General features: G+C 40.2%; 1 protein-coding gene across 1 annotated transcript in view; it reads left to right on the forward strand.

Annotated features, from left to right (window-relative positions):
* LOC101578038 overlaps positions 1–11,495 on the forward strand; it is a 116,491-nt gene extending 104,996 nt beyond the window's left edge. The window contains exons 10-12 of the mRNA XM_004625467.2: positions 85–271; positions 8,585–8,720; positions 11,330–11,495. Coding sequence (XP_004625524.1) covers positions 85–271; positions 8,585–8,720; positions 11,330–11,429 — 423 coding nt within the window. The 3' untranslated portion in view covers positions 11,430–11,495. The remainder of the gene's footprint in view (positions 1–84; positions 272–8,584; positions 8,721–11,329) is intronic.
* The last annotated feature ends 10,617 nt before the right edge of the window (positions 11,496–22,112 follow it).

Genomic DNA, 22,112 nt, shown 5'->3' on the forward strand with positions numbered 1-22,112 from the left:
ACAGACTTGGAGCCACTGGCCCTGGACTCAATGGCCGTTGGTGCTAGGTGACCACTCAGAGAACCCTTTGTGCTCCGCCTGCAGAGCCATGTGTGGGAAGACATCACTCTGCACAACAGCAGCCTCCCGCCCCTGGCTATCAAGAACCCCGAGTGCCTGGGTCTCCTGCACCAGCTGGACAGAAGCATGGATTCGTGGGTCCAGCACTACTGCATCCTGAAGGACGGCTGCTTATATTTCTATGCCAGCATTCGCTCCACGCAGGCCTTGGGTAAGGAGTTACTATCGAAAATAGCAGTAGTTTCTATAATAGCTATACTGAGCTTTTATTGGTCTGTGTTTTATCTAAGTTAGTTCATCAGTCCTCAAGAGACGGGATACTCTCACTGTTCCCATTTTACAGATTAGAATTTTGATTGCAAAGTCTCCATAATTTGACAAATAATGAGTAGTGAGGTTAAGCAATGAGGCTGAGGTCTGAACACAAACAGGCAAATTCCAGAGTTTAGAGCCTTAATCCCCCAGTTCTACTGCTCAGGACAGGGAAATATAAATTCTTCCACTCTGTTTCTCATCAAAGTAAGAATCTTCTTCTCTGGGACTGCACCTCTAGTATCTCCAATTTGGAAAAAAGAACACTACTTTCTGTGAACAAGTGGCTTAATTTACTACAACTTAATTTCCTCATTTATAAAGTGAAAATAACTGCTGTTTCACAAGACTTTTGTGAAGTGACATGAACAGCAGCTATGACAAAGGTTATTTACCCATATAACTCTCTATATAAAGAACTCTCTGTGCAGAGTGTGTTCCTTTATCGTACATTTCATTATATATACTTATTAAATTATATATACTATTTAAATTATATAATAAATGATTATCTAAATAATTTAGCTAATAATAATTATATATGTTTTTCACAAAGTGGATTTTAACTTTCTTGCAATTTTAACATAGTGAACTATGTAGTGGAGTCTTATTTGCTATTAGATTTTTCCATATGAATAACACTTAAATAATTAGCGACAGTAAACATCCTGAAATCTGAGTCGTTTGATTTGCACTTTTTGCATTAATGCCGTTGTTAATTAAGCTAATTAAATGTGCCAAAGGAAAAGGGTCCTTTGGCCATTTTGGCATCCCGTGGCCATTTTGACTTTTTTGGAAGTTTTCCAGAAATAGGCAGCATCGCTTGACAGCCCCTGCTGACTCGGATCCGCAGCGCCTCTACGCCTCTGCCAGGTCACGCTTCCAGCGTTCAGCGTGGTTCCCTTATCGCACAATGGGGCAGAGCCGGACTGCAACGCTAGGCCTGCCCAGACCAGGCTGTTTCTGTGCGACCCACGCGGGGCTTGCACAGCTGAAACCAACAGAAGAATTAAGGCAAACAAAACACATCAATTAAACCTCCAAAACAGTCACTGACTGGGATTTTTGTGATGAAATATCATTGCAAAAGGCTGGGCCCTTCTAATTGGCAAATCAATTAAGGTAATTTTCAAGAGAACGTTTCCACAAGTAGGAGGCGAGCGCTTTAAGATAGCCGGTGCCTATTTCTCCCATCTCTGAGATGTTAAGGAAGGCCTTCCAAACCTCTGGAACCCAGAAACCTTTCCTGATTCTGAGAGTTTAAGAACAGTCCTGAAGGGCTGGGGAGATGGCTCAGTGGAATAAGCACTTCCCTGGCAAGCGCAAGGGCCTGAGTTCAATCCCCTGTTCCTGCCCCCAAAAAAACAAGAACAGTCTTGACAACTACCAGGTGGCTTCCCTGATTCCAAGGAGGCTCTACTTGGGTAGGAAAGTCCTAGTTAGACAGCTGCAAGCCACTATAATTAAATGGCCTGAAAATAATGACAGTAAAAGCAGCCATTATCACTCGGGAATGCAGCTTCCTGTACCCATCTCTCTGCTAAGTGTTTTTACCCATCAGCTTATTTCATTTCTAAAAGAGCCTTAAAAAGTAGGCTACTTCACCTATAGACTCACAAACTGGTCTTTGCAAGGTTAAATAATTGGCCCGACTTCCTCTGGACAGTAAACTGTGAGGACAGAATTTAAGCCCAGGTAGCCTAAGTTATGCCAACAAAAAGAAGCTACTGAGGTGTAGGAAAAACTGGAAGCATTGCCCACGTAGGGCCCTCGTCACTGCACACCAGAGCCTTCCATGACCGCCTGCTGAGCACAGTCGGGCTTCACCTCTCCCTCCACTCCCTAACCTGGCTTTGTCTTCCATCCGTGCAGTAAAGCACCCGAGGTCCACCCAAAGAGCATTGTATTCTATTTCCTTAGCTCATCGCGTCTCCCAGACATGATTCTGCTCCTGTACCTGTGCTTCGGCCTGTCCTCTCCCTGGAGTCTTCTGTACCTACTGATCACCCAGGACTTGCTGTCTTGCAAATGTCTTTTTTTAAAAAAAATATTTTTTAAATCTTGTATTTATTTACTTACTTGGTACAGGGTCTTGATACCCAGCTCAGACTTGCAATGATCCTCCTATCTCAACCTCCCCTGTGCTGGGATCACAGGTGTGTGCCACTATGCCCGGTTCGGGTAGCTGGCTCAGTGCAGGGCTGGCATGGCATGCTGTACCAGGGATCCAACCCAGGTTCTTGCGCTTGCCAGGCAGGTGCTTAGACTCTCGAGTTGTTTCCCCAGCCCATAAATGCCTTTATACATGCACTCTATTTCTGCTCTAAAGTAATCTTAATGGTTCTAGATACACAAACATGACTTTTCTGAAGTTACCTATTTCCTGATACCTATCACATTCTAGCCTGTATTTTATCTCTTGATGATCAGCTTATCTTTTCAAGAGAATCATGTGTTCCAGAAATGATGACATAATATTTACCAGTGATTAAGAAATTAAGAAATGGACACCATGATGACCTCAATGGGCCATTATTTCTATGAATTATGAGTCTTTTCACCCACTGAGTAGCAGACAAAGATTTGAAGATTGCACAGCTAATTTAAAGGCAAGTCTAGTACTCAGTGCACCATATGCATCTTGCTGTTCTGCTATTGCATTCTGCCCAGCTGTAAGGAATTATCTAACTTCTATCTCCTTTTACAGTTCTCTCTTCAAAATAAGCCTTTTGTTCTTTCCCAGCCTTGCTTCCTAAATATTCCCATCTCAACAGATCCTCAATTTATGACCAATTGTCTCAAATATGGATTAAAACAATATTTTCCTTACTGAAATTCCAACATGAAATTTATCCCTCGGCCATGTTCTAAAATAGAGATCTGTGACTTTGTTGCTGTCCTTGCTTTTGGTACAGGATTCTACCATTCCTTAACTAAAACCTAGTGTGCCACGCCTGCTGCCAAGTTCCCAGGGGAGCTCCTGGGGGCTCACCAGATGCTAAGCTTTCTTCCGGTTTGAGGGAGCTGTGTAGGAGCTCTCCTGACGTGCTTTAGATCTGAATTTACACCTGCTTCCTGGGGTCCACTCAAGTCTCTTGTTGGTCTTGACTTGAATGCTAGCCAGAGGCTCACAGCCAGAATCCAGCATCAGACCCCGGACAGGATGGAGTCATGACCAGATCTCCTGCGGTGACTTCTCAAGTCAATATACGCCCTTTCCACCCTCCAGGAATAATCACTGCCCTGGCGACCCACGTTGTCTCAGAGGAACAGAATATACTTCTTAGGTGCATTATTAGACAGGGAACATCAGCACTAAGAACTTTCTTCATTTTGAGGATGACAGGCTAGACCCTTAGCAGCCTTAGCTCCGTCGTGTATTTCCATCACACACATTGCTCATTTCCCATCACAGGGCAGAAACATAGAGACCGGTGGAATTAGAAGCCAAGTGGGAACAAACTTTGCTTGAATCTTCTACACAAACTCTAGCCACAATGCTGTACGTAGTACATGCCTTCTGCAGAAATTGCTCCTCTTGAGGAGCGCTAACTCAGAAATGACATGTCTGCTTTTTGCACTCCAGGCATCAGCACACTGACTGAATCTGTCCAGGTCCACCAGGCAATTATTTATCACAGGAACCATAGGAACTGAGGGGATGGCAGAGGAATTTGCTGAGAACGGCTACAGCAATGCTGTGCTGTGACTACTACAAGCACTGTGATACTCCTGTTCACATACACAACTTACCTATGGGTGGAACACGAGTCATTATCACATTCATGAAAACCACACAAAGTTCTCATCCTCATTTGCAGTTCTGCTAAGTGATGCTGCGTATGTGATCCTGGTCTAATCCCCAACTCCTCCTCTACTTGCAGTGCAGTGCGCTGCATCTCCTTAGCCTTGCACACCCCATACCGACCCAGTTCCTATTCTCCTGTCCGAGCCCCGCAGCAGCCCTTGGTTACTGCTCACGGCAGCACTTCTCAGATCTGAAGTTGGATTCTGTGAGTGAGTCATGCAATCCCTGTACTTGGTTGTGATGAATATTTTAAAAACAAGTGGACAGAATTTAATGGAATAAAAACTGTCACACATCCTTCACAGCATTTTACAAAACTCTTGGGCAATAACAGGAAACCATGTAGATGTACGTTTATTATCCCTTTAGGTCACAATTTTTAAAAAATCATGTAACCAGTGACATAAAACAGTATGTGTCTGGTCAGCTGTAAGTCAGACTCTGAGGTGCACACCTGTAATTTCAGCACTTGGAAGCCTAAGACAGAAAAATTATTTGATCCTGAGAGTTAGAGACCAATCTAGGCACATATTAAGACCCTGGCTCCAAGGGGAAGGTAGAGTGGTCAATTTTATGTTCAGAATCTTAGAAACAAAGTATGTAAAAAGGCTGCTTCCTTTCAAATATGTTAGTAACATGCCTGTCACACATTGCTTTGTTCTTTAGACCCTGGCTCCTGGGACCCGCTCACTCAGCCACAGCACCTCAATTGCTTTGGTGTTTTATATATTGTTAATTTTAGTTTTATTTGACTCATTGATTTATGCTTTCCACCTGTGATCCGGGAGTGCTCATGTGATGTTTTCTATTTCTGAAGGTGTTTTGTAGTTTCCTTGGCATGACTACTTGTTTCTTCTAATAATAACAATAATCTAAAAGCTAAAGGGATACTAAGGACAAGAAGGAAGATCAGGAAAAGGATCAAAGTAATAGAGGAGAATGCAGCAAGATGTGGGAAGCAAGACAGTTCTTACAGCTTCCTGTAAGAACTCTGCTAGACATTACTAATCGCACATTTTACTTTCAGCTAGATAAATATCCTCTAAAGTGTAATGTGGGAAAGGGAGAGATAGCCTCATCAGTTCCCTGAAGGCTTTCTTCTCTGTTGAGGCAAGTGTTACCCTTGAAGAATATGCATCGTTGGCTTGCATGTGATTGCTAATATTTAAAAGCCACTGCGTAAGTATTCCAGAAGCCCCATTAGCTGAATGCCTTTCCATGGCCCAAAGGCCCTTGCCACTCATCATATGCTTGATGACTTTTTTCCCTTTTATTGCTCTCCAGCAAGATGTGGCTGGAACAAATCATATCTGTTGACTACCTTTCATGAATAAATCACATCACGGTCTCTGTGTACTTCTCAGAAATACATAGTTTAAATTATATCAGCAAGTGGGAAACGTAATGCTTACACGGCTCTGCAGCTGACACGGTGCCGACTTGGGCACTATCACTATTCTCCTGGTAACAAAGACAAACCCAGTGAAGCCGTCTCCAGGGGTGTAATGAGGTCAGAACTCCATGGCTTTACTGCCAAGTGTGGATCAGCCCACAAGTGATTGGGAAAAGAGTTAGAAAACTTGCCTTTTCTGTGGCAGGATTTTGGACAAAAATCTATCCATTGTCAAAAAGATTAGAGAAAGGGAAGGGTGTTCTGTCTTAGCCAGAAAAGAAAAGCCTACGCAGAGAAAAACCAATGCAATAACCAATGCAGAAACGGATAAGTGCTGTGTGCTAGTGTTTGGAGCTTAGATAGAAAACACGCTGTGATGCTTCATTAGGTATTCTACTGTCTACCACTCTGCCTGTTCCACTTGCAATATATGCCCAAAGAACTGAAAATACATATCTAGGTTAAAAGAAAAAAACTTGTACATGAATGCTCATACCAACATTACTTGTAATAACTAAAACACTAGAAAAAATTTAAATGTCCATCAGTGAATGAATGAATCAACTAAATGTGATATGTCCATACAGTGAAAAATAATTCCTCAATAAAAAGAAATGAAGTATTTATGTGGGATATTACAATGAGAAACCGCAAAAACACTGTGCTAAGTATAGCAGCCTATCGCAAGATACAAGGCAGGGTAGAATTTTACTTGTATGAAAAGTTTCAGAAAAAAAAATTCATAAAACCCAAAGAGGAGCAGAACTGCACGAGGGCTGGCTTGGTGGAGCACACGGCAGCGACTGCTGAGGCACACGAGGCTCCCTCTGGAAGTGAGGAGAATGCTCTAAAATGAGCTTCCAGTGGTGCTGACTCAACTCCATAATTACATGAAAAGTGCTGAAATGTACATTTAAATGAGTGAGTTTTATGATATATTAATCATATTTCAATAAAGCTGTTTTGAACTCCTTTATATATAAATATATAGATGTAAATATATGAAAGAAATCACCCTCTGGTTTTAGTAAGCACCATATATTGAAGCCTACTGAAGGCAAAAATATATGTTTCTAAAACAGAAATGCTTTCATGGAAGTTAGTTTTAAAATGGACTCTTCTTGGGCCAGCCAGATAGCTCAGTGGATTAAAGTGCCTGCTTAGGCAGACACAGGGACCAGGATTCAATCCCCGGCGTGCTATGCCAGCCCCACCCCTGGGACATGCTGAGACAGTGATTGAGACTGGGCGTGATGGTGCACGCCTGGAATCCCAGCACTTGGGAGGCTGAAAACAGGAGGATCACTACGAGTCCAATCTAGTAGTGAGACCCTGTAGACTCTGGACTAAATACATAGAAATATATAAATAAAAATAAAATGGACTCTTCTTAAATGGAAATAGATATCTAATGTTGCATCAAACCCTCCATAAAACAAGTAAGACTTGTTCCTAATTTTTGAAATCCCTGAATCATTAATTCTGTTTAAAAAGAAAGTTTTCATTTGCAGAGATGGTGTACATTGGTGCTGTCTAAAGTCAAAGGGAAAGCAAAAGCCAAGGTCTTGGTTATTTCCCTCATCACTGCTGTTGAGGAGCAATATGTGGCACCACCAACATAAAGAAAAAAGTTTCTGTTAGTCCCCAGTCTCTAGAGGTTTCAGGCCATAGGCCACTGGCTCCAAGATAAGGTGGTAGGACAGAGGGATCGCAGAGGAAGAGCAGCTCATGACTGGGTGAAGCAAGAGAGAGAAGGGAGGAGCTGGAGAGGAAGATAAACCTTTCTGGCCCACACCCCATAAGCGCCCTCTTCCAACCCGACCTTTCCTCCTAACAGCAACTTCAATCGGCTACCAGGCCCTACTGTCCAACCAGCTTCCCAAAGCCCCAGCTGTGAGCATAGGAACCTCTTGAGGACATGTCACAGAAGCCACATTCCAAGGGGCCAGGTCTTCCCTTCACAATCCCTTACTAATAAATTGGCATTGAATAGTTATTGAGTAGAGCACCACAGATGCAAGTGCTGTTTTCATGCTTTCCTTGTTACTGTGGTGCCCTTCAGGAGTCCTGGGGAAGTCAGGGTATGAGAGCAAGAGAGTGCTGGAGGAAGAAAGCTTTACACATCTTCTCTTCACCACCACAGGGACTGTGTGGAGACCTGGCACCTCGCACCTTCAGGGAATCATAAGACACAGACAAGGGTTTAGAGATTTTTTGAGGGGGTTTAGCACCAAGATCAAACTCAAAACCTTGCACTTGCCAGATGCCTACACCACTGAGCTATCTCCCCAGCTCAAGGGTTTTGAGCTTTCAGAAATCTTTCCTCTACTGAGACACCCCCACACACACCCTGCCCCACTCATACACACTCCTAAACAATGGAAACAAAGTCCAGGCCAAGCAACATATGTTATAACTACTAACATGAGTTCAAAGGACCTCTGGGAAAGTGTGATCTTTTAAAGTCAATCCTCTGTTCTCATTACTAATTCAAGATGGCACTTTCATATCACCCTATGGGTTCATATTTTAAATATGCTTTGTGTCTCCACAAAGAATATATATTGGTAGTAGAAACAACCTGATTATTATTGTTTTGAAAGCATACTATAATGGTTCTGTCCCAGAAAATGCTGGGATTTTCCTCGAATGGGATGTTATATGTATCATCCTTTGACACTGAGAATTTTATTTCAAAATGTGTCGTCTGGTAAAGAAACTAATTTTGGCATACAGTTACCCAAAACAAAATGTTGATCATATAGTTTAAAATTGCACAAATGGAAGCCCAGAAATTCAAATTCTATCATAGTCTTGCTACTTGTTGTTAATGGATGTGTAACTTTACACTATATAGTCTTCTGAAGTCTCAGGTTTTTCACTTGCAAAATAAGAAATCTGGACGAGGGACTTTCTTCACACAAAACATCTTGACATTTTCTATCACATATGTTCACCTTCTTTCTCTTTCCCCATTCTCACAGCCTTTTTTCTTTCCTTATCTTTTGTAGGTGGCCTATATCTGCAAGGCTATAGGGTGAGTGAACAGATCCATAGCTTCAAAGAATCAGTAATTGAACTCAAACCTTCATCGGAAGAATTCAAGACTTTCTATTTCTGTGCAGACAACAAAACAGAAAATCAACGGTAAGCCGAGGTCTTCATAGTTCATGTTTTTTATAGCTCCTGACAAGGCCTTTGTAGAAAACCTTTGTTCTTATTTTCTGGTACCACATCTTCAATAAAATCCCTCCCTTTCTTTGAGGATTCCATAGTTAATATTCCTTAGGATTTTATCCTCTTGTGATGCCTCCTCTGATGACTCTGCTAGAAGAATTTTTTAAAGGAAAACTAGTCTTCAGTTCTTCCTAAGTCAGTACTGCTTCAGGCTTCAATATGAAAAGCCCATTAGCACCATAATCTGTACAACATTGTAATTCATCAATCCATCAATTTTTATTTTACCTCTTTTCACATATGTGTTGGTTGTTTCTTCATTACAAGCCACTGAAGGTCACAAAACTTGGCTCGTGTGCGATATTTTCGGCATCCAAAGTGGCATGCACAAATGAAAACTTAGTTCATAATGACTCTGAAAAAAATAGAAGGAAGAAAGTTAACAGTGACAAAACTATGAAACAGTGCAATGTTCTCAGGGGTACCAAGAGCATCCTCTCCATCCCTGCAGGCTCCCTAACCTGACTCTAATCCCCCAAATGCGTAGGGTCTTCCATCTCCTGCCTCTACCTACCCTGCTCCATGATGGTGCCACACAGATCTAGACCAATTTATCCAAAGGCCTGAAGAAAGGAACATGGCCTAACAAAGAATTTTCCAATACCTTAGTAAAACACATGACATGATGTACATTTCTAGAGACATTTGAAAGAATTGATATAGTTTCAAGCCAAAGAAATAAAACTACAAAAGTGGAATTACAAGGATCCCCATCAAATGACCTTTTGGGGTAAGAGATTAAGGACCTGTTCAACCTTCTCCCATAGTGTAAAGCTTGCCTGTGTCTCTCACCTCAAAGAATTTGTTGGAGCCAAGGACAGTGCCTACCAAGGACAGTGCCTACCAAGGACAGTGCCTACCAAGGACAGTGCCTACCAAGGACAGTGCCTACCAAATAGCTGTATGTGATGCCAGAATCTTCTTCTCAGGAATGCAGTCTGGATAGCAGTTAAAGGTGAGCTCAACTAGCTATAAGAACAAAGGCCAATGAGCTAGAGTTAGCTGCCGTAAGATAAATTCCACTGGCTTTTCCAGGAGAGGAAGTTGATATCTCCATCTCATTGTTAGATTCTTAGGGGACTTCATCAGCCAGAAACAACACTGATTCATGAAGGAACTAGTTCAAAGCAGAGCAGCTGACTGTTATGAAGAGCGTGGAACTCTGGACCCACAGGCTACTCCATTTACCCCTAAAGCTAAGCTTGCTAAGTCTCACAAACTGCATCCTCCTCTCAGAGAATCACGAAGCGCATTAGCCAGTTAGTGTTTCCAAGACACTGCTGGAAACACTTCTGGCCAACTCGTTTTGGTCATAGTTGGTATTGTTTTTTAAATGACACTTTCCCTGGAAATAATGGTCATATGTGCCTATTTTATTAAACTGATGAGAACAGATACTAACTTGACCTTAGCCAAAAGGTTGAGAAGTGATTATGTTTCATTTAAAAATTGATAACAAAAAAAGATCAAAAGAAGGAAAAGAAGACTTAACTGGAGAGTTCATTATGATTTTCTTGAATGCAATAAATAAATATTTTGTCCCGGGGTAGGTTAAGATGGCAATTGAGACTGAGCATTTGTCTTAGCTACTTTTTACTCATTGCTGGGACAAATACCTGACACCCAAAGTGAAGGAAGGAAAGGCTTATTTAGCTCATAGTTACTGGAGGATTCAGTCCATATTCCACTGGCTCCAAGGCAAATGATAGCAGTTCATAAACAATGAAGAGCAGAGGAGGAGCAGCAGCTGCGGTGTCCATCAAGCCTCTATCTTCCTTCTACACTGACTGCAGAGATTGGCACTCCACAGTGAAGATTGGAACTCCACCAAAGTGGCATGGCTGTCAAGATCAAGCTCCTCCAAAGACTGAGACTTCTCCACTGAAATAGGACAGGAGGCAGGAAACCAGGCAGGGTGGCTTCCTGCCTCTCTCAATTCCTGGGCTCTGCCCACCTGCAGGGCTAGGCCCCCCGCTGAGAACTGCTGGACCTGATTCAGTCAAGTTGACACAATGTATCAACTAACACAGCACAGTAGCAAGTTCCTGTAATCTCAGCACTTGGGAGGCTGTAAACAGGCAGATCACTATGAGTCCAATGTAGCAGTGAGACCCTGAACACCCTGTAGACCCTTCCCTAAAAAATGCAAAAAAAAAAGAAATAAAAAAATATTTTGTTTGCCTAGCAATATTTGACTACTGTAGGTGTGATCAACTCAACTTTAAAGTTAAATAGAAAAGAATAAAATACTAATAACAATTTCTAAAGCACTGCAGGAGTAGTTCCATGAATCACTATTTGCAAACATGATACTCCCTCCTGATTATATTTTTTCCAATTTATTTTTATGACTATCATTGCATAGTCCGTATTTGGTATTTTGCCTTCCTAATCAATCCCAAAACTAAGGAGCATGGTTAATCTCATTAATTTTAAGCTCAACAGAAAAGAATGAGAAAATATATTAACATGTTACCTCCTCAGAGTCCAACTTTTCTAAACTAATGTTTTTCCTATAGGTGGATTACAGCTCTGAAAACATCTATCAAAAAGTGGCTTCCTTTGCATCAGGCTATTCAAGACTTCATGAATCGCCCTCTAGAAGAAACCAAAATGTGAAATAAACTCTAATTCTTAAAAGAAAGCATCCACAACATCAGAGCCAATTTACTGCAGGAAGAAACAAAACCTTACACAGCTTTCCAAATAAATGTTCCTTTACTATATTAAAACTTTGTGATAAGATTATAATTTTGCTTTTGACCCAAAGCATCAGTATTTAATATGATGTTCAGATATACCAATAATATCATATTACTTCTCCCTCAGGCTAAATATTAGCCTTAAAATATAGTAGACTCCCTAATCCCATCTTTTGAAAGCATAAATACATTAAAAGTTTTAAATTGCATTTTATCTTACATTCCTTGTTAAATGTTCCATTCTGTCTTTGGCTGTCTGCTTTCTAGAGTGCTTCCAGGCCAATATCGCAGGAACTAATATTTGGGAAAAATTAAGATCACAGAAATGAAATAGCTTAAATGATGAGTGAATATTTCAATAAAGTCTCCTCTTAGGTCATCTTACAATGATTAGGCCCAAGTGTCCACCAGGACTTTCCAGGTAAAAGAAAATCATGAAAAATTATTGTTAAGAAAGCTAAAATAAAGAATTAGATTGAATTTAGGAAAAGACATGGGTCTCAGTCACTGTGTGAATTTCTGTCACACAAAAAAACATAAAATAAGCAGGAACATTCCATCCTTGGTCCTGAAAGCCAAATCGAGAGAAATTTGAAAGAAATTCTGAGCATTGGTTTCATTTTTCAGTGACATGATCCCGATGTTGGGTCCAGATATTGTGATGCATTTAGTTCCGGGAAACATGGGTCAGAGATTTTAAGGAGCTCAGCTGCAAATGTAAGTACACTGGAACAAGTCATAGAGATAGGACACAGATCAAAGAAGAAAAGGGGGTGCAGGAAAGAAGACCTTGGTTTTTTCTAAAATCGCAATATTTCAGAGCTCATGAGGATCTTACACCTCAACTTTTCTTCACAGATGAGCATCAGGGAGGGAACTTCCCACTGAAGATTATGCAGGCTGTTCATGGCAGAACTGGAATTCAAGCCAAGTCCCTGTCTCTAGTCTTTCCTGCTCATCTTCCCCCGCCTCATGACCCCCAGGATCTGTGGGCTTCTTTCAAGCACAAGGAAACAACTCCTGACTCAGGTTCTCAAATACATCTAGCCTTCATCTGAGAACATAAACACATCCGTTCCAGATTAGTCCTGTTTACATTGCTGCAATCCAGAATCCGCCCTTCTCTTAGATCCTCTCCTGATAGAATCTCTAGGGAATCTCTCACACATCCTCAGAAGTTACTGGCAAGAAGACGAAGGAGCCAAGACAAATGTTTTCCTGAAGCTGTCCCCAAAGGCACGAGGCCTGTACATATGGTGAAAACTCCTTGCTAATGGCAAACACACTGTGCTAACTGGTACTGCACACCACCCAGCTCTCTTTATACATTGCACATCATGTTTTCGTAAAGATAGGGCACGTATATAATGACCCTCTTTCTGGATGAGGAAACGATAGCAAAGGAAGTTCAAGTAACTCATCTGAGGTCATGGACAGGAAGTGGCAGGGATAACATCTGAACTAGAACTCACTGGATGCAGAGCATATGATAGGAACACTATTTTTCTGCTTTTTCTTAACAGCAGTAGATCTGTAGCAGCCAAGAAGTGTGGCTCACAGCAGCTGCTCTGTGAACAGCTGTGGACTGAGCAGAGAGCCAGTGGAGCACCTGCCCTGATTTGCCAAAAGGCAAAGCCTGAAAGGCACAGTCAGAAGTGGCCCCATAGCAGGCTGGTCCTGCTCTTTTCGCTCCTCATTGTGTCCCTAGGGGTGGAAGCCCAGTTCTTTATCTTAGAACTTTTTTTTTTTTTCCTTTTTTTGTTGAGGAGGTCAAGAATCTCTGAGAATCACATAAAAAGTAAAATCAACCTCAACCTAAAACTTCTCATCCACAAAACACTCTCATAATATCTAAGATTGTTTAGAGCTGCAGACTTTTCCAGGAATAAGAACAGGAGGTTTGGGGTATGTTTCTGAACTTGAATGTTGTTTCTGATTTTCAAACAATTTATGTGAACACTTGAGTCAGAAAAAACTGTATTCACCTTTTACTGGGTTACTTCCTTTTGTTTTTGCCCGCAGAGGATAGCTCTGCTCCATTGTTACAGGGACGGTGGTCACCTGCTGGCTGCCTGATGACAGCACAGTCTGTGCAGTCCATGGCGGGGCTCCAGGAAGGCAGAGAGCACTGCGTGGGGTGGCCGAAGGACTCCAGGTTTCCAACATGAATGTTGCTGCTGCTGCTACTGCGAGACTTCATTATTACCGTGGTAGATACTGGGAGAACAAAGAGACCATTTTCAGAAAGGAGGAATGCCTGTCGTTAATTGAATATTTTTTGATTATGGCATTAAGTTGGTGAGAGTATTTCTATTTCAGTACACCTGCTTTGGCTTGGGCAGCTTCTCCTAGTACATAAACATCTTATACCCTCGCAAGTCTCATTTATCTGAGATATGGTGAATGACAAATGCAGGTAGAGTAGTTTCTTGAGGACTTCGCATTCTTTTTGGCAGAAAGGAGGTAAGCGAGTATGGGAAAAATGGTATAAGTTTTGGTATTATTTTCACATTTATGGATCTCTAGAAAATAATACAATTTAAATTCTAGGCCTGGTGTTCTGGTACACAGCTGTGATCCCAGTTCGAAGGAGGTGGAGGCAGGAGGATCACTGTGAATTTGAAGCCAGCCTGGGCTAACTATAAAGTGAAACCCTGTCTCAAAGAGACAAGAAAAAATAAATCACATTGAAATCTTTCCAAAATGCATGCATTATATTTTTTCATTTTTAAAACATTTAGACATCACTGGAAAAAGAATAGAATTTCAATTAATGTGAAATCCTTACTTGAGATGGTAGAAATGTGAACAGGACTAGTGCTGGAATTGATGTGTTTAAGTTCCCAGATAATGACAAAGGACAGATTCTGGATTTCTGGGTCAGATGTCTCAAAATATTTCCTATGTCAAATCCCAAGGATTGGCTTCCAGTTGTTGAAACCATATTGATGTGTCACTTTGGTAAATTTGGCAGGATTTTCAACAGTAGTCCTGGAAATCCAAATCTAAATATGAAACATATTTATAGGGTTTCTACAGGGCCTTGGGCACTGGTGTAACACCGATCATCCTGCTGCCTCGTCTGATGATGTGCAGACTAAAAGGAAAATTAACATAGAGGAATAACACTCCCAACCTGAAAAGTGCCTGGGAAGAGTTCATGTTCTGTAAAACTGAAGAATGAATTTTACAAATAATGGCAGTTAAGTGCAGGTTGCCCCAGTATCTGCTGTTTCTAGGAATTGTTATAGAGAAAAACCATGAGGTAAGGCAGATCTAAGGTGCAAAAAAACATGGGAACTCGCACATGATGTGGGACAAAAATTATGGTCAACCAATAAAGTTATAAGCACAATTGCTTAGCTAAAATTGATTAAATGTAGGACCAGATGGGAAAGTGAGTCATGTAGCAAGTGGGCATGAATATAGGACATGGGCTTTCTCATAGGGTTGGGTTAGTGACCCTTCCTGGCATCCTCAGGTGATTACCCATCAGTCCTAGAAGCTCATCCTTAGGGAGCTATGCATTTGATCTTTGGTCTTTAGGTCTGGCCCACAGCAGTGTGTCTGTCTGTAACACATTTGCAAGTTATCTCGTCATCCATGCTGTCTCCTAAAGGGCCTAGCACTGTATGGCTGCCTATAATACTTCTATCTAATTCAGCTGCCTACAACAAAACCACTGGATGCTTTTGTTCTTGGTTTTCCAGAAGAATTGCATTCAGCAAAGATAAATTAACAAAACATAACAGTCTGTTCCCTTAGGAAGGGGACACAGAAAGCAATCAGTGTATTTCCTTCTCTGTGTCACCCTCAGAGGCTGAGAAAATTTTATCCATGATCTCCTCGCCTTCAAATTTCTCAAGATTCTGCCTGGAATTGGAACAATACTTTTGTTCCCACCTTTTAAGAAAAATATACCTTGTGCATATGTTTCAGCTAGTGGTAGAACTTCATTTTTCCTTCAAGTCTGCCAAGTAGCCACAAACATGAGGCCTAATAAACCTATACAACAATTCTTTAAAAGTTCTCAACTATAATGATAAATTCACATCATATATACTTACCACATTCACATATGTATTTGAGATTAATGAACACTTTTTCATATGTGTCCAAGTCTTTCTTTTTATTTTTTATTTTTATTTATTTTTTTCTCCATAATTTTATTGAGAAACAAATAGCAATGAGACAGTTTCAAATCAAATTGGTAGGACAGTCAAGTCTTTGTTTTTAGAATGAAATCCATTCTTGGGGCAGAGAAGTGTCTCTTCATAGACTATTAGCCTAAAGTAGATGAATATTTAAGACACATAAACTAAGTATTAAACATTTTAGTTAGTGGTAAATTTATTGAAACAGAATTGAAGGAGCTCACATCTAAAATTATATCTTCAGGGAAATAGGAATATGTCTGCCCTGCTAATTCCATGACCTAAAGCCTGTTTAACACCCAACATACACTAATGTTCAATATTCATCTAGCAAAAGCATAAACAAAGGAGTCCCATTCACTGATCTGACCACAGGTAGAATCTAAAACTGCTAATTTTCAGTTTACACTCTAGGTTATATTGGGACTTCAGGCCCTAAAAATTTTAGGAAGGTATAGAGATAACATTGGCATCAATTTATTAGCATTATAGGCGATAGCGGCATACTCCTTAGGGGCAAGCCGACAGAAAAGGGAATGGGAGGTGAGAAGAAGCTCAAAATATATTTCTCTCTGCTCTGCCATTTTTTTCATCTGCCTCATTCTTTCTCCTTAAAAGCTGACTTTAGTTAACATGGGGCATGAGGACATGAATTATAAGTCTTGAAACCCAGTGAGGGCAACAGTTCCTTATCAGATACACGCAAAGAAAGATTCCTACTAAATACATGGCCGAAAGGTGGCCTCTACATATCAATTATCTCTAGTATCAATAGAGTATGGTTAGATATCCTGCGTATCAGCAATAACAGCAAAGGCCTGTGAGGCAACATATATAGAATACCCAATTTCAGAACGATACTTCCAGCCTTATTGAAGGCAAGAGATAAGAGCCATCATAGTTCAAGGACACTTTTTCCGCATAGGAGTAAATTTGGACTCTTTTTCCAAATTTTCAATATTAAGCCTCTTGACTTGCAGAATGGACTTGGGATGACATATCAGCAGCTTCTGTTCAAAATGAACTTCTATTATTTTCCATTAAAGTCTTTGATGATTTAATTTCTAAGTCAAGACATTTTAAGAGGGACTGAGGAGATGGCTCAGCAGAACAAGCACTTCCCTGGCACGTGCGAGGGCCTGAGTTCAATCCCTGGTTCCAAAAAACAAAAACAAATTTAAATTTTAAGAGAATGCACTGTTAGTAATTGTACTGAGACCACAGAAGTAAATAGTAAATATCGCAGGCAAAGAAAGCCTCATCTTGCCTTATGAATAATCCACAAACTGGTGTTCTCTGCTTCCTAATGCACATGGAAGAACATGATTTCAACTGACAGATTCAAGTTTATGTGTTCTCAAATCCAGTTTCTTGCGGGAGAATAACTTCTCTCTTTCAATCCCAATTCCAACAAATTAAGAAATAAATTACCCAGGACCAAAGAGGTGAGGTCATGTGGAAAGTCCTGCGCTCCAAGAGCCTTATGCATGTTTGCTTGGTTGCATGTTTGCTTGGCGTGGAGTAGTGGAAGGAAAGGTGACCTTTCCCCAGCATGGAGTCTTTAGAAAGACACTTGATGCGACTTTTTTTTCTTTTTCTTTTCCTTTTTTTTTTTTTTTTTTTTGTGCTGGGAATCAAACTCAGGACCTTGTGCTTGCCAGGCAGGTACTTATGCTGCTGAGCTGTATCCCCAGCCCCTTGATGCAGTTTTACCCTGCTTATATAAGCTTATCAATATGGAGGCAACTTTGAAGCCAAGAATTCTCATCAAAATGACTACCCCTTAATGAGTTTGTCTGTCATCATTCAGTGGATGCTGGCAGAAGAAATTTCTGTGTCAGACAAAAGCAAAAGCAGCCACAGCCAGATACTGTTAAGCTGTTTCTAGCTCAGACACTAGTTCACTGAATTGTTTAATTCAATTCAGACCTTCTATGGGTCTTTTGATATTCAAACAGTTAATTTCCTCACCTTTATTTTGGTAGTCTGTAGACCCATTTGAAAAATAGATTTCAAAACTAGTTTACGTAAGCAAAAGTTCTTAAGAATTCACACTTTCACCTGAACTCCTAATCGTAGGATCAATTTTCCCATAGTTTTAAAAGATGACCATGTTTTATAATAAATTGCAAAGTAGTCCATAATGATGAGGAAAGGATAGTTACATGTAATTAAAATGAGAAATGTAACACAAGCACAGAAAGCCATTGTCTAAACAATAATGAATTGAAAACCTGACCTTTTATACACCTTCACTAGTGTGTGGATTTGGCAGCAGAGCAACAAAGTGTTAAGTTGTGAATGTGAGTTTGAAGTGGGGCCCCCTTGGGTAAATGTCACTGAACCACACTGAATCTTCTATTTTGATAAAATTTCCCTCTCAGTCTTCCCAGCTGAATACACACGCTTGTCCACTTGTCCTTCAAACTTCATCAACTTCTCTCTCTCTCTCTCTCTCTCTCTCTCTCTCTCTCTCTCTCTCTCTCTCTCCATATATAGTAATATAAATATAGATTTATATTATGTAATCATATTATATGATTATAAATTTATGATCGTATTTTTTTTATAAATTTCTAAGTCTTAAAGCAATATATTCACAACAGTGTCTTAACTAAACAAAAGTCCCTTGAAATGTAAGGGCAATAGTGACAGTCCCAAGCTAGGTGTGGTGGCCCAATCTTGTGGGCCCAGATCTTTAGAAGGCTGATGCAGGAAGATCACTTGAACTAATGCATTTAAGACTAACCTGTATAACAAAACAAAATCGAGTCTTAAAAATGAATAACACAAATAAATAATTACCTCCCACTATAGTCCTACAAAGGGAATATCATTAAAAATTGGGGCTTTTTCCCCCAAAATTCCCTCTTTTCCTAAACTTACCATTATTTTTCCCCTTGTAACTGTTGTGTTTTTATTTTAGGAACATCTCCCTCGCCCATGTGCAGTAACAGCTTAGAACTCTGTGGCATCTCACCTTAACTAAAGAAGTAGAGGTGAAAATCTGTGCATTGCTACGGAGGTAAAAATGTCAGTGCTTTGCTGACACCAAACAAAAATGTCATGTCAAATAAAACCATTGCTCCAGCATGGTTTGGCACACCCTGCTGAAATTTTAGATGGCCCAGAAATCCAGTAAAATAAATGCAGTCTGCTGGCAAAACCATGTGGGATTTAATTCTTCTCATATATGTGGGTAAAAGTGCAGTAGGTCACCATTCAATTAGCAAATAATAAATTCAATGGGTAGGAAAATAAGACTAAGGTGTTAACAGATTTAGTCAAAATCAAATTTATTTTTAAATGTATTGTCTCTCTGACCATTTATTCATTCATTTTAAACACGTGCCTGGCCCTGGGGAACAATAACTCAGTAAGCAAGGTCTCATTCTCACCAAGGAGGTGCTGTCTTGGGGAAGTGTATTAGTAAGCCATCCGTGTTGTAAGTAAGTGAAGCAATAAATACGAAAGATGATGAGTGCAAGAAAGGAGATAACTAGACAGAATTCAAAGACAGAATAACATTGGTTTAATGGAGTAGACAGGAAAAGTCATTTTATTAAAGTTAGACCCAGAAGTTGAAAGTAGGTAGACTTCTCTTTGAGCAAAGAAAAAGCCATTAAACTGTTACAAACGTTTTCAGATGCAAAAATGATTGCTTATTATGGAGCTGGAACTTCCCCTGCACCAGGCCAAGGAAAATGAATCCGAGTCGGACTGGCGAATACATCAAGGCCAGCATGGAGATGGGGTGACCGTGGATAGGTAGAAAGCCCGGGCTTGGTGCCATCTCCAAGGTGACCTAGGAGGTGTGAATGACATCAACAGGATGGAGTTCTATGAGGGTAGACATTGCTCTGACTTTGTGGTCTCAAGTGTGTTGTCAAGAGCACACAACTCCTAAACAAAATAGGTAGCAATGAAAGCAACACTGCTCAAGTTTGCAATGTTATACATTTTCCTTATAATTTTTGACTAATAAAGATAAAGCACGATAAATTTAGGTAACACATTCTTGACACTGCCAAATCCCTGTGGCTACCGGTATTACTAGCATTGAGTGAAAGCAGAGCCAATAGATACTCATGAGCTCTGCTTCCCTCTACTCTGACTTTTGCCATTTATACCCACACTGATGGATTAGTTTTAGATAGCAAAGTGGTGTAAGCTAAATAACTTCTGCATTCTGCGACTATTGGGCTCAGTTGAACATTGCTATTGTTAATGGGTCTTTTAATAGGTTAAATACTTTCATAATTTAGTCTTGTTCTCCTTCAAAGCCTCCACTTGTATCCCTAAAACTCTGCCAGTTCTCTCAAAAATCATGTTTTTAAAAAAATTCTCTACCAGTATAAAAATAACTCAAAGCACAAGCTCTAAAAGCATGGGTCAACTGTGTCATATACAAAGAAAACTCAATACATTCTTTTGTTACATAATAAAATTCTTGCTTTGTGCTATAAAACAGAGACATAAAACTGGTAAATGACTTGCTGAGATTATAAAGAAAAACTATGATGAAAAAGAGAAGTAACACCTAGTTCAGACACTAAAAGTAAGAAGACTGAAATTATCTTAAAAATAAATTTTATCAAAAGATGACCACTTCCAGCCTTCTGGCCAGAATTCCTCTGAGTCTTGCCCCCCTCCTCACCCAGTGAGACTCGGCAGCCTTAACCCATCTCTCCCAGGCTTCCTGCCAGAGTTCTGCTGAGTCTGGTCACCCATCCTCGACCTGAAGACCACCAGGGAGACACGACTACCACAGTGACCTTCTCCTTGGGGAGCCCTACCCTGTGCTGATCCATCGAGAGAGCCTTGCACAATTTCAGCCTGCACGCATCATTATCATCATTAAATCCTTTTCTACCTTCAGATTTCCCCCCTCTCCTTAATGAGGTAGAAACCACATTGAAGCCCACACAGCAAGAGATTTGGTGAGCCTACCCTGCCCTCCCATTCTCCTGAGAGCCTCGCTGACCTGCACCCCACCCTCCTACCATCACTGCAAAAAATGGCAAAAAGAAGTAATAAAGTAACCTCAGACCTCTAGCACACCCAAAACAAATACAGGAGACAAGATCATAGAAGAACTTGGAAGTCACACACCTGAAATTTCTGAGATGATAAGCAACTGAAATAAACATACAACTCCATCTGGCTATGGAGAAAGTCAGATCAGAAATAATCTCTCAGGTAGAAAAGGAAATGACAACAATCGTGAAAGAATTGCTCTATACATCTAAAGAAGACATAGATTTAAAAAATAGAAGGGAATAGGAAAATGATGGAAACATTGAATGAACAATACAGGAAAGAGTTAGAATGCATGAAACAGATACAAACAGATATCCAGGACAGCAAGAATTCCACTGAAAACTGGAAAAACAAATTGAACAGAACTGAAGATAGAATTTCAGACCTTGAAGATAACATTCTACCTAATGAATATGAAAGAAAACATCTCTTAAAAATAATGAGAAACCAGGAAATAACAATACAACAGCTTTAAGAAGATGCAAAGAAAAAATACTTTAAGACTAACAAATATCAAAAAATAGTTGGAGAAAACACAAAAGACATAAAAAGAATGTTTGCAAAAGTAATAGCAGAAAATTTCCTGAACATGGGAAAAGAATCTGATATACAATAACTGAAGCATATAGAACTCCAGCTAGCTGTTATCAAAATGAATCATCAGCCAGACACATAATAATCAAGATCCCAGAAACTGAGCAAAAGAACAGAATATTAAAATCTGTTAGAAGAAACAGATTGTCTATAATAAAAAGCCCATGAGAATCATGGCAGATTTCTGAACACAGACTATCAAATCAAGAAGAGCTTGGAGTAAGATATTTGAAGTCTCTTGTGTTTTGTATCTAGGTGTCTCCCAAAGACTCATGTAGTCAATGGGATGGCTTCTAGAGTTTGTGATTAATTCATGAACCAATTAATTATGGGTGTGAGTGGTGGGTAATCTGCATTACAATATAAGGAGGGGAAAGAAGCTTGCTAGTAGCAGCTGCTGTCACCCCTCCCTTGGCTATTTGCTATTGTCCACCACCATGAATGGCTGCTATCTGCCATTTGCCACTCTACCCTGTAGGCAGCCAAGTATGAACTGAAATCTCTACTATCTGTGAGCTAAATAAGCCTTTCCTTCCTTAATTTTGGGTGTTGTATATTTTGTTCCAGCAACAGAAGAAACGTTACTAAGACAGTATCCTGAAATAAAACAACTTTCAACCTAGATTGATGTATCATGCAAAATAATCTATCAAATTTAATGGAGAGATTAGAAACTTCCATGGCAAAGAGCAACTAAAGAAATTCATGACAACAAAACCAACCCTACAGAGTACTGATAGATATTTTAGAAAGAGACAAAGATTGAGTGCCAGGGAGATAGCTCAGTAGAATAAGCGCTTGCCTGTCAAGCA

Source organism: Octodon degus, unplaced genomic scaffold (assembly GCF_000260255.1).
Source record: "Octodon degus isolate 3935 unplaced genomic scaffold, OctDeg1.0 scaffold00009, whole genome shotgun sequence".
Classification (NCBI taxonomy): domain Eukaryota; kingdom Metazoa; phylum Chordata; class Mammalia; order Rodentia; family Octodontidae; genus Octodon; species Octodon degus.